Source organism: Silurus aristotelis (genome assembly GCF_946808225.1).
Source record: "Silurus aristotelis genome assembly, chromosome: 6".
NCBI classification, from domain to species: Eukaryota; Metazoa; Chordata; class Actinopteri; order Siluriformes; family Siluridae; genus Silurus; species Silurus aristotelis.
The window spans coordinates 24,118,850-24,132,420 of NC_139579.1; the positions used below are offsets into that span (position 1 = coordinate 24,118,850).

Genomic DNA, 13,571 nt, shown 5'->3' on the forward strand with positions numbered 1-13,571 from the left:
AATGCATATTTATTGGAAATATATATATATATTAAAACCTAATTTTAAGCATTGCTGGTCCTGACGATCCAACACTGACGATTTGCTTCCACCTGCAGATTGTGCACTCGGCTCTAACGATCCGAAGCCCAACACTCGATTCCTAGTTGATTGCAAATGAAGAATCGACTCTTACGTAATCGGCTCCTGTCCGTACGTTTCCATAACCGAACACCACGTGACCTTGGATGGAGGATGTTTTTATCTCCATATGAATAAATCATTGCTGTTTCCGAGGCTTTCTTTATATATTTTGCTCTGGAAGGTAGAAACCTAATTTTAAAAATGTATAAACGGGATGGTCGTCCGTAGCAGCATGATTAGCCTTAATGCAGGAGCTAGCATTAGAAAGCACGTATTCCAAATCGCAGACTGCTGTGACGTTAGCCTGCTATTAGCATGTTGTATTAGCCGGCGTTTAGACGAGTTTCACTGAAACATTTATCCCCCATCCAGACTGTGACCATGTCCACGGAGCAGCTGCTGTCAGTAGATTATGAAGTATATGGGAGGGTCCAGGGAGTGTTTTTTCGAAAATATACTCAGGTAAGGGTCATGATGTGGGATTTCTTGCTGTCCTCGTTGATATAGACCATATATATCTCTGTCACAAAGACCCTTCCAGTACAGGTTTCTTTTATAATTGTTGTATAAGATGTATTTGTGTAGAGGCAGTTCAACAGGGATTTTATACAACTGTTAATAAAAATAAAACCAAAACATTGTTGTATCCCATTTCCTGAGAGTCCTAGAGCTTGAATTTGCTCTGAACTTTCCACTGACAGAACACAACCTGTTAAAATAGACATTATTTACAGCCTAATAGCTGAGAGAACTCAGTAATCAGTAAAATAACGTAGATAATGGTGTAGAGTTTCACATATTATACATGATTGTATATACACACACACTGAACAAAATCTTAAGACCAGGCGAAACATTACAAGTATTTGCATTTCGTGCTGGAGGATCATAACCAGTTTGTAAGAACTGATTCAAAGTGTCATAAGAAGTAAAAGGCAAATGATTGAAAACTGCATTTAAACTCAAACAGGCAACAGCTTGGTGCAACTGTTTCCAGGAGGCCTGTGGAAACGCTGTTCCATGTGGTGGCTTCACGAAGAGCATCCACAGTCTGGAACTGACGTGTGTTTTTGTAAACTTCCCTTGCCATCAATCCACAAACATTCTCAAGTGGATTTAGATCAGGAGAACATGCAGGATGGTCCAGAAGTGCAGGGTTATTGTATATTATCCTGGTAGAAGTCGTTCATCAGGCGGGCGTTGTTAATTGGAGCGTTGTTCTGTTGAAAGACCCAGTCATTAGCACACAGACGAGGGCCCTCAGTCATGAGGGATGCCTCCTGCAACATGTCCATATAGCCAGCTGTCGTTTGATGCCCCTGCAGAACCTGAAGCTCCATTTTCCTATTGAAGGAAAAAGCACCCCAGATCATGATGAAGCCTCCTCCACTGTGCTGTGTAGAAAACCTGTCCAGTGGGATCTCCCTGTCATGCCAGTGTTGTTGGAACCCATCAGGACCATCCAGGTTAAATTTTTTCTCGTCCGAGAATAAAACTTTCTTCCATCTTTTAATGTCCCATGTTTGGTGCTCACTTGCAAATTCCAAATGGGCAAGTTTGTGGTGTGGGAGGAGACGTGGCTTTTGAAGCCTTTTTTTGTTTTTTAAGCTGCTCTCTCGCAGATGGCGTCTCATGGTTATTGGGCTCCAATCAGCATTAAGAATGGGTTCTTATTTGGGTCGAGGTTCGGCCTGTGTCATTCACGGACAGCCCGTCGGATCCTCCTGCTCAGTGCAGGTAAAATTCTTTTGGGTCTAACACTTACTTTTTTTCCCATAATTCTCAGGATCTTTTAAAAAAATTGAAGATGTCTGTCTTACTGCGTCCAACCTCTGCAGCAATGGCGCATTGCGAGAGCCCTTGCTTGTGCAGTTCAACAATTTGAGCCACATTCAAAAACAGAAAGCCTTTTTGCTTTTTGCCATCAGGAGATCATGACATTGTGACTGTCTGAAGGACAATGACATTAAAGCCATATTTTTTGTAAAGATTTTTAATTTTAAAGGCTGTGGTCTTAAACTTTTGATTATCTGATGAACAGCCTGTTTGAGTTTAAATGCAGTTTTCAATAAATTGCCTAATTTCTATTTTTTTTTGTCTCTTGCTCTTGTTTCTTCTTTTGCCATTTTAAAGAAGTTCTCATAACCTGGTTATAATCCACAAGCGCAAAATGCAAATACTTGGAAGGTTTCCCCCGGTTTTAAGATTTTGTTCAGGAGTGTATATAGAATACAGATGCATGTCTTTGTTCTACAGACCTCTGGGGGCTCTCTCTTTGAGAATCACAGGTATAAAGAAAGAATTCATATGAACATGATTTGTAATCTGTATGTTTTCAGTCTGAGGGGAAGAAGTTGGGTTTGGTCGGCTGGGTGAAGAACACTTCGGCTGGAACGGTAGAGGGTCAGCTCCAAGGCCCTGCAACTAAAGTCAGGCAGATGCAGGAGTGGCTCAAGACCACCGGCAGTCCACAGTCCCGGATCATTAAAGCTGATTTCAGTAATGAGAAGGATATCGAGAACGTGGAGTTCAAGGATTTCAAAATTGTCCACTAATCAGTGCACTAAACTACTGGACTTGTAATATAAAGATATTTGAGATGAAGCTGGTTGCCTATTACACTGAAAATACACTTCGATGAAGGCCTTGACTGTACTTAACATATGCAGTAATAAATCATACTTCATCTCTATATGATGTTTCTGAATTACTGTTGTATAGTATGTGCATCATGCTAGCACTTTTGAACAAGCAGCAGAGCAGATCACTGGGATTGAAAACTGATCAAAGCTGATTCTTGCTTTTAAAGCTATTTTTGCTTATAAAACCACACAATGGTCCCAGTGATCGGTAAAGAGTGTCATATCTGCAGATTTTAAAGATTGGGGCAATCCATCATGAGCATGGTGAGACAGGAGTTTTCACTGTCACAAAGGCTACATTATAACATTATTTTTTTTATATAGTCCCATCTGAAAGTATTGGAATGACAAGGCACATTTTGTCTTTTGTTATACATAGAAATTTGAAATTAAGATCAACAGATGAATATGAGACAATAAATCAGAATTAAACCTTTAATTTCTTGATATTTACATCTAAAGGTGGTAATGTAATTGGGTGAGACTTTTTGGCCATGACATCACAGTCCAAAGGCCATTCGGTACTGTACAGTACAATGCAAAATAAAGTAGTCTCCGTATGAGCAGATAGCATTAATCTAAAATGTAATAGTAAGCAATAGGCAGTAGGCAAGTAGTATAGGTAAATTATAGAGAAGGAGAAACGTCATTATTCAATAATATTTGTAAGCACTTTCAACAATGGATAATTAGTAGGTTAGGAACATAAATGTATAAATTTGTCAATTATGAATGGGATTCAGTGGTGTAAAAAAGAACCGTTGATTGAAAAGCATTTCACCATCCTCATACGGTGGTGTGAAAGTGTTTCCAGATTAATTTTTTTGCACACTTTAATGTGTCAGATCGTCAAACTAATTTAAATATTAGCATGCAGTTACTTTCTCATTTGTTTCTGAATTTCTTTGGATCTCGGCATGATGTCTAGCTTTTGAGGATATTTTGGTCTACTTCATTTTGTCAGGCAGGTCCTATTTAAGAGATTTCTTGATTGTGAACAGGTGTGGCAGTAATCAGGCCTGGGTGTGGATAGAGAAATAAACTCAGGTGTGATTAACCACAGTTTTAACAGGGGGGCAAACACTTTTTCACACCACCGTATGATGATGGTGAAATGCTTTTCAAGCAACGGCTTTCATAGAGATAATCGAGAAATGAAATGAGCGGCTGTTTCTTTAAAATACATGCTGATTATGGTTTTGCGGTATAATGTTCCTGCACACAATAAAGTTAGTGATGTATCCAAGTTCTGAATCCAATGTGGTCCTTTTAAGGATTTTGTGTTTTTAAGTTAACTGCTTTAACAATGAAGCTGTTTTGCTGGTGGTAGGAAACGAGTAAATATTTTGAAGGATAAAATATAGAATTAAAATGCGTTTACAGTTTTGCCCACAAAGACCACCGTCGTGTCACCTGTGTGAAGATTTTCCAGTAAGTGAACCACAGTTGGTTTCACTGCCAAATCCCAGGTCTGAAGTTTCTGGTTTGAGCCTGAGCTTGCATTACTCTGTGCAGAGATACTCGGATTGGGATGCGAGTGTTTGTGTGCACTGTACTCTGGAGTGGACTGGAATGACATTTCTAAATATCATAATTTTCCAAGACATTCAAAATACTGAGTTCCTGGGCTGTAGCTCTTCATATTTTTATCCAGCACTCATGGTAACATGTCACCAATGGGAATATTTCCCAGTATGCATTAAGGAATATAGTGCCATAATCTAAAACTGGTGAACATGTAATGAATACTTATTCAAATTCTTGATCACTAGAGTATTTCATAATGTAAGCTATTGTATTTTCAGTCTGCAGGTTTGATCAGTGTGCACCACTGTGTGCTCTGGAAGTTCTCAGGACAGACCACAGTGATATATATATATATATATATATATATATATATATATATATATATATATATATATATATATATATATATATATATATATATATATATATATATATATCACTGTGGTCTGTCCTGAGAACTTCCAGAGCACACAGTGGTGCAGTGGTAATTATTACAGTGGTAATAATTTTAAGTCAGTGGTTCTTTTATATATATATATATATATATATAAAAGAAAAAACACAAACATCTCATTCTGATAAATGGCAAAAGCTCACCATTTGGATCTCACTCTCTTTATCATACAAGCAAAACATAGTTTCATGTACTGTTGGCCCCAGATAATTATTCAGTAATTAATCTTAAAGTATATTATTCAGCAACCACCACAAATTCCCCAGTAACTACAGTAAAACTAACAGGAAATGTATGTGGTTTCAAAAAGGGAAGAATGTAAACCTGTAGCTGGCAAACCATGGCCCTGGATATTTAAGCACTGAACTTAGTTTTATAGGTTTTTCAACTTGCAATAAATTAAATTTTTTTTATATAATATAATATAACCGCAATAAAAAAACAAATAAATAAATAAAATGTCACCCCTATAAGGGGAGGTCACAGCACCGTACAATAAACTAAAACTTTAAGGCATAATAAAAGTAACAAAACAGAAAAACAAATGCACAGAGGCTAGAACAATAAATTTTATTGCACTCATATTGGTATGCTGGCAGCAGATTCCTACCTCGCCATAATTCTTTGCTTTCATGATGTTTAATGTCTAAATTGACCAGCTGGTCTAGGACCCTCCCAGTACCTAGATTCCAGAATGAAAAGACTTATTGTGAGAGAGCCAAACATTCCAGGAAATGACTATTCCCCCTCCACCTCTCTCCTTCCCAATCCAAGCCTGGCTGCATGTCTTGTACACTATCATTTTTTTCTAGGCTCAAAAATCCAAGCCACCCATATGGAACCTTGCACCATGTATAATTTTAAGTCAATTTCGAAAAGCTCTTGCGATGCTTGGCTCCCCGACTGTACACTAAATACTGCTACTGGAGCACATGTGGGAGATAAAATGGGAGATTTGCTCCAAAAAACAAACCCCAAACGTGTCATAGTTGTGATGGTGAATTTCACTTAGTTGCATCTTTCTTGTGCGTCAAGAAGCTTGGGTCCTGGAGGGCAAACAGCTGTGCATCGATATGTGTTTATTTCCTCCATTGGCCCACCCAATTTGCCTCATGAATGCCATGGTAATTACCTGATGAGCTGAATCAGATGTGCTAAATAAGGTGGAACTCTAAACCCTGCATTTCTACGGTTCTCCACTCTGACACCCCTGTTTTTGAGAATAAAAGTCATGCTAAAGTCTTTACTGCAGTTTTGATCATCAGATCCTCAGAATTTATTCTGCACGCTATATACGTATTGCAAATGAGAGTTGAAACTACCTTCTGAAAACAATGCAAATGCTGTTTTTATTTATTCATTCATGTATTTTCAGCTTTATCCTGGTTAGAGTCATGGTGGTTATACACACTATCTTTGGAACACCAGATGCAAAGTGTTAAAACACCCTGAATTAAATCCCAGTTCACTATGCACACACTAGGGGCAATTTTCGCTTAGTCAATTCAGCTACTGCTATGTTTTTGAAAGGAAGCAAACTGAAAAAACCCAGAGGCAACTCACATGGACATGAGGAGAACTTGTACAGAAACTCCTCACTTACACAATAATCTGTGCTCAATTCTGAACAACAAAACCGCCTGCATTCACGCACAAACTTATGCAACAACTTATACACTAAAGGCTACACAACTGAAGCATTTGGTGCCTTTAATTTGCAGCTCAGTTCCAGAAAGTAGAGAATGTTTACTCTCCTGGTGAATATCAGAATCAATCATCAGAACGCAGTGTGACAAGATGATGTTTGTGGTAAGGGTAAAAGACTACATAGAACTAATACTCCAAAACAGCACATTGTTAGTACGTATTTTTTTTATATATTTAATATACCGTGCCCTCCAAAAGTACTGAAACAACACGGACATGTTTTTTTTTTTTTGCTACACATTTATATTTGAGTTCAAGCAATAAATAAGAGGTGATAGGTTAGATTTTCCTAATAATTACATTTCGATTTGTTATACAACTAAGAACAGAGCACATTTTGTATCAGACCACCAAATTTGATTATGAGCATGTGAATGAAAGGTGTTTTTTGTTACCCAGGTGTGGTCCTTTAGATTGACTGCTTAATCAATTAATATAAAAAAAATAGCTCTGAATCATGAACCATTACTCGTGGTTTTAGGCTTCAGTTGCACTTTTAAAGACTGCATTTGTTGCTAAAATTTATATTAGCTTACATCAAGACTACTGGAGAAAAACAAGACAATTTAGAGCTGTGATAAAGAGGGGAAGTCAGACAGAGGCATTGGCATAACCAATGCAACAATAAGGAATGTCATAAAAATGAAAGAGACCACCTTTGGTTGTAGACCACCCTCATTTTTAGGGGAAAACATTTTTTGGAACTGACAGTCTTAATATAAGTAACCAAACTGTTACATTTTTTTGTTTTGTTTGGGGGGTTTCCTCCTTATTCCCATACCAGGAGGTGAAATGCATGTTGAATTGGGCTACGGTCTGGTAATTTATACAGTCAGTCTAAAACCTTCCACCTTCCACAGTGCTTTGCTGTGTTATTAGTGTATTTTTTGGGCATTGTTAACATTGCTTTATGATTAAGTTTCTGAAAATTTGATTAGATTAATTTCTCTGTTAATTGGCAGATGGAATGTTTCTGTAGAAGTTTATACTCCGTCTGCTGTCAATAATATGAGTTCAATCATCAATAAAGATTACTGAGTCTGTTACAGAAACAGGCCATGACATTACCTCAACTGTGCTTGACTGATTATGTTCTGGATTTCACCACACTTTTTTCTTTTGATTACTTTATGTATATATTTTTTTGTGAATCACAATCTGGCCTTCTGATTCTGCTACTCATGAGAAGTTTGCTGCTGATGAGTAGTTTGTCTTCTCTGAAATGTAAATTGTTATATCTTGTTATCAACCCCTGCCTTCTGAAGTTATCTTATGCTGATGTCTCTGATTGTTGTTTTTACATGTCTCATAATGTTTGTCATGAGCTGCTGTATTTTTAATTTTTGCTAACCTGCTCAGTGACTGGTTATTAGCACACCGGTGGTTTCTTTCTTTTTCAGGTCATTCCAAATTTTTGCATTGGCTATGCCCAATTTCTCTGCATCGGCTCTGATGAATTTTTCCAGGGTTTTTTTTTCAGCTTCAAAATGGGTTGCTTTTCTGTGATTCATTGTTTAAACAGTCAGGGGTTCCAATATTTTTAAATACTTAAAGACATATCTGGGCTCAAGCAAAATGTGCTAAATTATTTAACAAATTCAGATGTAAATATCAGGATATGCTATAAATGCTAACAATCATATCTATTGATGCACATTTATATTTTGATCTCAAAGCAAAGTGTAAACAAAAAACAAACGAATTGGCCCTGCCATTCTATTACTTTCACAGGGGATTGTATGTAATACATAACACATTCTTTTTTAATGAGTATAACCAATGCAATATGGTTCTGAAAAGAATCATTGTTAAAAATCCTCACATAAACATAAGTTGTTCATTCAGGTTCATTCATGTTTGTTTGTTTTTTTGGTAGAAGGCTGTATGTACAAATGATTATGTAAAAAAAGACTGTCTACTAATTGGGGTGCACATAATATGTCACATCTCCAGCTTTCTTTTCCAAATTAAAGAAATGGTTCCAGGTGACACATTTGGTTTAACATCAAGGTAAACAGCTGAGATCACAGTGGGTAGTAGCTACTAATTTGACTTCTCAGTACCAGTGGTGTGGTAACATTTTCAAGTCAAGGGCACATAAATGGGTGGAAACCAGGCGTTATTTTTAGACGTAGTGCAAAATAAATTATCACACAAAAACATTACAATATTTGCTTTTTAGTTGCTGTGAAGTTCTTGATACTGAAATGATAAAATATGTAATACATGACTTTGATCAATTAAATTGTGATTCACTAGATGTTATGTATTACGTCTTGCTGAATTGCATCAAAGTAATAACTTCTTATTTGGGTATAAAACTATACCTTTTCATTATATAACTTAGGGTTAAGTGTTTAACTTTCACCTTGAAAAGTGCAATAAGTATACATTTAAAGTATTACTCCATTACTTCACTATACAAATGTGGCTCCTAATGCAACCATGGACCTACTATATAACATCTTCTACTACATAATGTGCTTTGGAAAATAAAATAGCAATGTCATAGCTATCCCACGTTTGCCCCTCAGTAACATGCAGGAACATCCCTGTGTATAAACTTTTATTAGGGAATCAAAAATGGAATCCCAGTACGTCACTGTCCTTATATGGTCAACTTCCCGTTCGCCGCTCTCGCGTCACTACAGGACGTGGGCGCAACAGAAACGATCGACAAGATGAGTCCGGGTTGCCAGATTGGATTCTTTCAGCACTTCTCCGTGCATTCGAATTAACTATAAAGAAAGCGACGAAAAAGAAAAACTTCCACCTCCAATACACGTGCAAAAATGTTAATCATCTGCATCATTTTTATTTCACGGTTATTCTACCTGCCAAATCTAAAAAAAATTCTACTTTAAACTAAGAAGCCTGGCATCCCACTGGCTTATGAGGCTAGAGCTGAATTGCAATTAGATGCAGTGCAGCAAGAAAGCTTCCTAATACTGTTTGCACACATTTAAATATACGTAGTACTCAAGTTTATATGTATAAATGCTTTAAGAGGTTACAGTATTATTGTTTACAAGGTACACATCCGAATTTCTAATTCAAGATTCATTTACAATGAAATGACATAACAACTTGAGCAAATATGCTCGTATCAGCCACTAAGAAAACTAACTTAACTAATTAAATACATATTATACCATTTTTTCATAGTTCATTCACATTGTTTATTATGCGTTGGCTTTTAGAGCACTTGGGGCGCATCAGTATTTTATGAATGAACATGTTGCACAAGTTCTCTTTCAGGAGGGTCCAATACAGTCCGGGAAATACACAGCAAAATGCAGAAAGAATTATAACATTTTAATAATATATTTTTGTTTTCAAATCATCTTAGGTATTAAATGTAGTATGAGTGTGTATAGGTTGGTAAATGCAGGTGCGTTGTTATATTAAGAAAAAAAAAGATGCTCCCCGCAGCCCAAAATGGTACGTCCTCGGTTCATTCATAAAATTCTGAGGGAATATATAGGAGGGCGGGGCTTGTAGAGCAGGGTTATCAGTGACCAGGTTTATATATAAACCTGGAAAAGGGCGACTAGAATCAGGGAAGCGAGGCTTGACAGATCGGATCCCTGGATCCTTTTTTCCCCCTTTCTTTCTTCTGGAAACGTGCCTACGTGGAGAAATGATCCTTAGCAAAGCCGGTGTGGAGTCTGTGTCACGCTGCAGCTCTGCATCTCCTGCCGGGGAGCTGATGGAGACCACACAGGTAGGCAACATCCCTGAGCATTAAGCATCAACACAGTATAATCATGGTGTAGGCTGCTACAATCCTGATAGGCAATGAGGGTAATGACAAGCCTGTCTGGTAGTTCTCCATGAATAGGATCAGATCTTCAGGACAGCACATATTTTGGGGGGATATATTTTTTTTTTATATCAAATTATGATTAATTCTAAATGATTTTTTACCCTGATCATCACCCAATCTTGGGATAAATGAACATCCTATTCGGCGTTGTTTAGGTTATAATAAGAATGCATCTTGTTGATATTATGTCAGAAATGGGTTTAAATGGGTTTTTTGTCGTGCTTCAGTGTTGAAGTGGCTCTGCAGCGGTTCTCTGTGTGGAGACTCCGCAGCAGCTCTGCGTCAGCGCTGACGTCAGCGACAATGGAAAAGTCAAATATTGATCAGACTATTTTTGGACACCGTGCAACTTAAAGAAAGACTTCTGCCTATAAGAAAAGGCGTCATGCCTAGGTTCATTCATAGATCATGATCATTGATCTTCATGCAAAAGGTTGCTTACATATAAGTCAATAAAGCAAAAAAAAAAAAAAAAAGACAAATGTTGCACCTGTTTTGTGCACTACATTGATTGTATGATTATATGATTAATGAGTAGCTACATTATTACACTGAATGCAGGGCCCAGGGTCGGATTGTGAGGCGCCCGCGGCTCCGTTTGTCCCCACAGTAACTGCGATCTCCACCAGTCCAGATTTGCAGTGGATGGTGCAGCCGACCATCATCACGTCCGTCTCCCCGTCTGCGACCAAACCTGAAACCAGAGAGACAGCAGCCAAGAGGAGCGGGGCCAAAGCGAAAAACACCACCAGGAAAGGAAAAGGCGAGCAGGTAAGATACTCACGGTCAGATTGCTATGTCCAAGCCTGCTGTTTGTTCTTGAGTTAGACTCAATCAGGATTTCATCAGAGCTGCGCCATGGCATGATGCCTAGCACGAGCACATCCACTTCAAATTCACTTAACAGTGTGTCTACAACAATAACATAGCAGTCTATTTATAGTCGCAGTGCGGAGAAAGATTAATGTCTTCCTGAAGGTGGATTGCCAATGGATGGTCTTGCAGCTGAAATGGGTTAGATCCATCATCTCTTACGATCTTGTCTTTTTCCCACCGAGCAGCTCACACCAGAAGAGGAGGAGAAGAAGAGAATAAGGAGAGAGAGAAATAAAATGGCTGCAGCAAAGTGCAGGAACAGACGGAGAGAGCTCACGGACACCTTGCAGGCTGTAAGCTGAAAGGTTAATGCATTGCACAGTTTTTTGAATGTTATCAATTCTCCCTGTAATCAGTCATCCTTCTGGTTTTCATTTAATCCGTTATAGGAAACAGACAAACTGGAGGAGGACAAAGCAGCTTTGCAGGCAGAAATAGCGAATCTTCTAAAAGAAAAGGAGAGACTTGAATATGTTCTTGCTTCACACAAGCCTATATGTCAGCTGCCTGAAGAGCTGGAGAGCATTTTCCCAGAGTCTCCCCAACCTCTTCCTTCTTCAGAGATATCTGGCCAACTTCCAGAGGATGGTGGACAGGACACCTCTTCTCTACACGACTTGGAGACTCCTTCAGTTCCACCCACAGCTATCTCAGGCAACTCTAATATATTGCTGTGCTCCAGCGCAGAGGTCAGTTTGTGTGACCTTGAGCCGTCACTGAATTTCAAGGAGGAGTTGTTGGAAAATATTCTTGGCAGTGTGGATGAAGAAAGGATCTCTGTGGAAAAAGCACGCTCAGTCCCTGACATTGACCTCAATGGTTCCTTAGGCATCACAGACTGGGAAACACTGTACAAGTCTGTGGCCAATGATCTGGAGCCCTTAAGCACTCCTGTGGTGAGTGCCTCCACCCCTACATGCAGCAACTACCTGTCCATCTTTACTTTCGCCTGTCCAGAGCTGGAGTGTCTGACTGAGGAAATGGACGGCTGTAAAGGTGGGGTACCCAAATCCGACAATGTGGATCTTCTAAACTCCCCCACACTCCTGGCATTATAATCATACTTCAGAAAAAAGGAGGGTTTCACATTTTCAATTACTAGATATCACTGTGTTGGGATATCTAAGAAAAGTGGTATTGATGTAAAAGCTGGCAGCATCCACGAAATGTGCAATGCGACCCAGAATATCATAGTTTACCCACTTCCAGATACTCTTGATGTAGCTAAGAGCATGAAAAGAAGTTCTATAAAGTCCTAATCCATGGACAGTTATGAACTATGTTCTGATTTGAAAAAGCATAAAGCATGTGCAGATTCAATATAAAATTATTTATGAATATTGAAACATACATACACACACACACACACACACACACATATATATATATATATATATATATATATATATATATATATATATATATATATATATATATATATATATATATATATATATATATATGTGTGTGTGTGTGTGTGTGTGTGTGTGTGTGTGTGTGTGTGTGTACATGTGTGTATGTGTGTGTATGTATATATATGTGTATATGTATGTAAGAGTTTTATATCTGTTTGATCTTCTGTGAGGTCTTCTGTAAGCTATATTGTGCACTGTTCGCTGTGCAGTTTTGTGTTTTTGATGGCAATAGCTTCACAATGTTGTGCTTTAGTATATATTCTTGACAGTTCTTACATACCTCAGTGTCATCATGCAGTCTGTGTTATGACATCATTAATAATGTTTAGAGTTTTCCATGAAAACATCCAGTGGTATATCAATCAAAATGTATTTTATGATACTTTATTTTTCTACCTTCTAAATCTTTCGACTTGTGCATCAGAGGGAAACAGTTGAATGAGCACTGATTTCTTATGAATTAATAATCACATTAAAGATTCATGCAATGTGGTATGAGTTGGCTCTATGCAGATTTCCTCTGAGTTCTTTCGTTTCCTCCTAACTCCACCTATGATTGATTGTAGGTGGATTAATGATGTAAGAGTGCTCTTTATACATATTCTTTCCTGGGATCAGCTCTGGATCCACCTTTTGAATGTGTAAAAGCACCCCTCATATCTATTTTTCTTATGATTAGCTCTGAATACATCTTTCAGTTGTGTTAAATTGCTCCTCATACACATTTTTATCCGGGCATCTTCTTTGGATCCAGCGTTTATTTGTGTAAATCTGCCACCCATTCCCATGTCTACTTGGAATCTGTGTAAAAGTGCCCATTTTTTCCTGGGATTGGTTCTGGATTCCCTCGACACTAGCCAAGAGTCTAATCAAGTCGGGAACAAAGGATGCGTAAAATATGTTTCATTACTTGCAATTAATGTGAAAGTGTGATCAGTGCTCTCCTATTAAACATAATGAGACTTTAATACCCTCTGCTGGCTGTGGTATAATGTCAAGTA

The 13,571-nt window shown here is 38.1% G+C and overlaps 2 protein-coding genes and 1 long non-coding RNA gene across 4 annotated transcripts; 2 read left to right on the forward strand and 1 right to left on the reverse strand.

The window, feature by feature from the left end:
- Window positions 1-147: 147 nt before the first annotated feature.
- On the forward strand, window positions 148-2,805 carry acyp1 (acylphosphatase 1, erythrocyte (common) type). Of its 2 annotated transcripts, XM_083543997.1 has the most exons (3): window positions 148-304; window positions 496-585; window positions 2,463-2,805. In XM_083543997.1, exons 1-3 carry the CDS (start codon window positions 251-253, stop codon window positions 2,676-2,678), a joined length of 360 nt encoding a protein of 119 aa, XP_083400123.1. In that variant the 5' UTR covers window positions 148-250; the 3' UTR covers window positions 2,679-2,805. The 2 variants fall into 2 exon arrangements, with proteins under 2 accessions (XP_083400123.1, XP_083400124.1); XM_083543998.1 differs by having other exon boundaries at window positions 187-585.
- Window positions 2,806-8,286: 5,481 nt separating this feature from the next.
- Window positions 8,287-11,349, reverse strand: LOC310727476. Its single transcript, XR_014534021.1, has 2 exons — window positions 11,064-11,349; window positions 8,287-10,973 (listed from the first exon to the last, which is right to left on the reverse strand). It is a non-coding gene; the product is annotated as an uncharacterized lncRNA (long non-coding RNA).
- fosaa (v-fos FBJ murine osteosarcoma viral oncogene homolog Aa) lies at window positions 10,056-12,509 on the forward strand. Its single transcript, XM_083543981.1, has 4 exons — window positions 10,056-10,177; window positions 10,841-11,050; window positions 11,341-11,448; window positions 11,545-12,509. The coding sequence occupies exons 1-4, from the start codon at window positions 10,094-10,096 to the stop codon at window positions 12,211-12,213; spliced, it is 1,071 nt and encodes a 356-aa protein (XP_083400107.1). The 5' UTR covers window positions 10,056-10,093; the 3' UTR covers window positions 12,214-12,509.
- The last annotated feature ends 1,062 nt before the right edge of the window (window positions 12,510-13,571 follow it).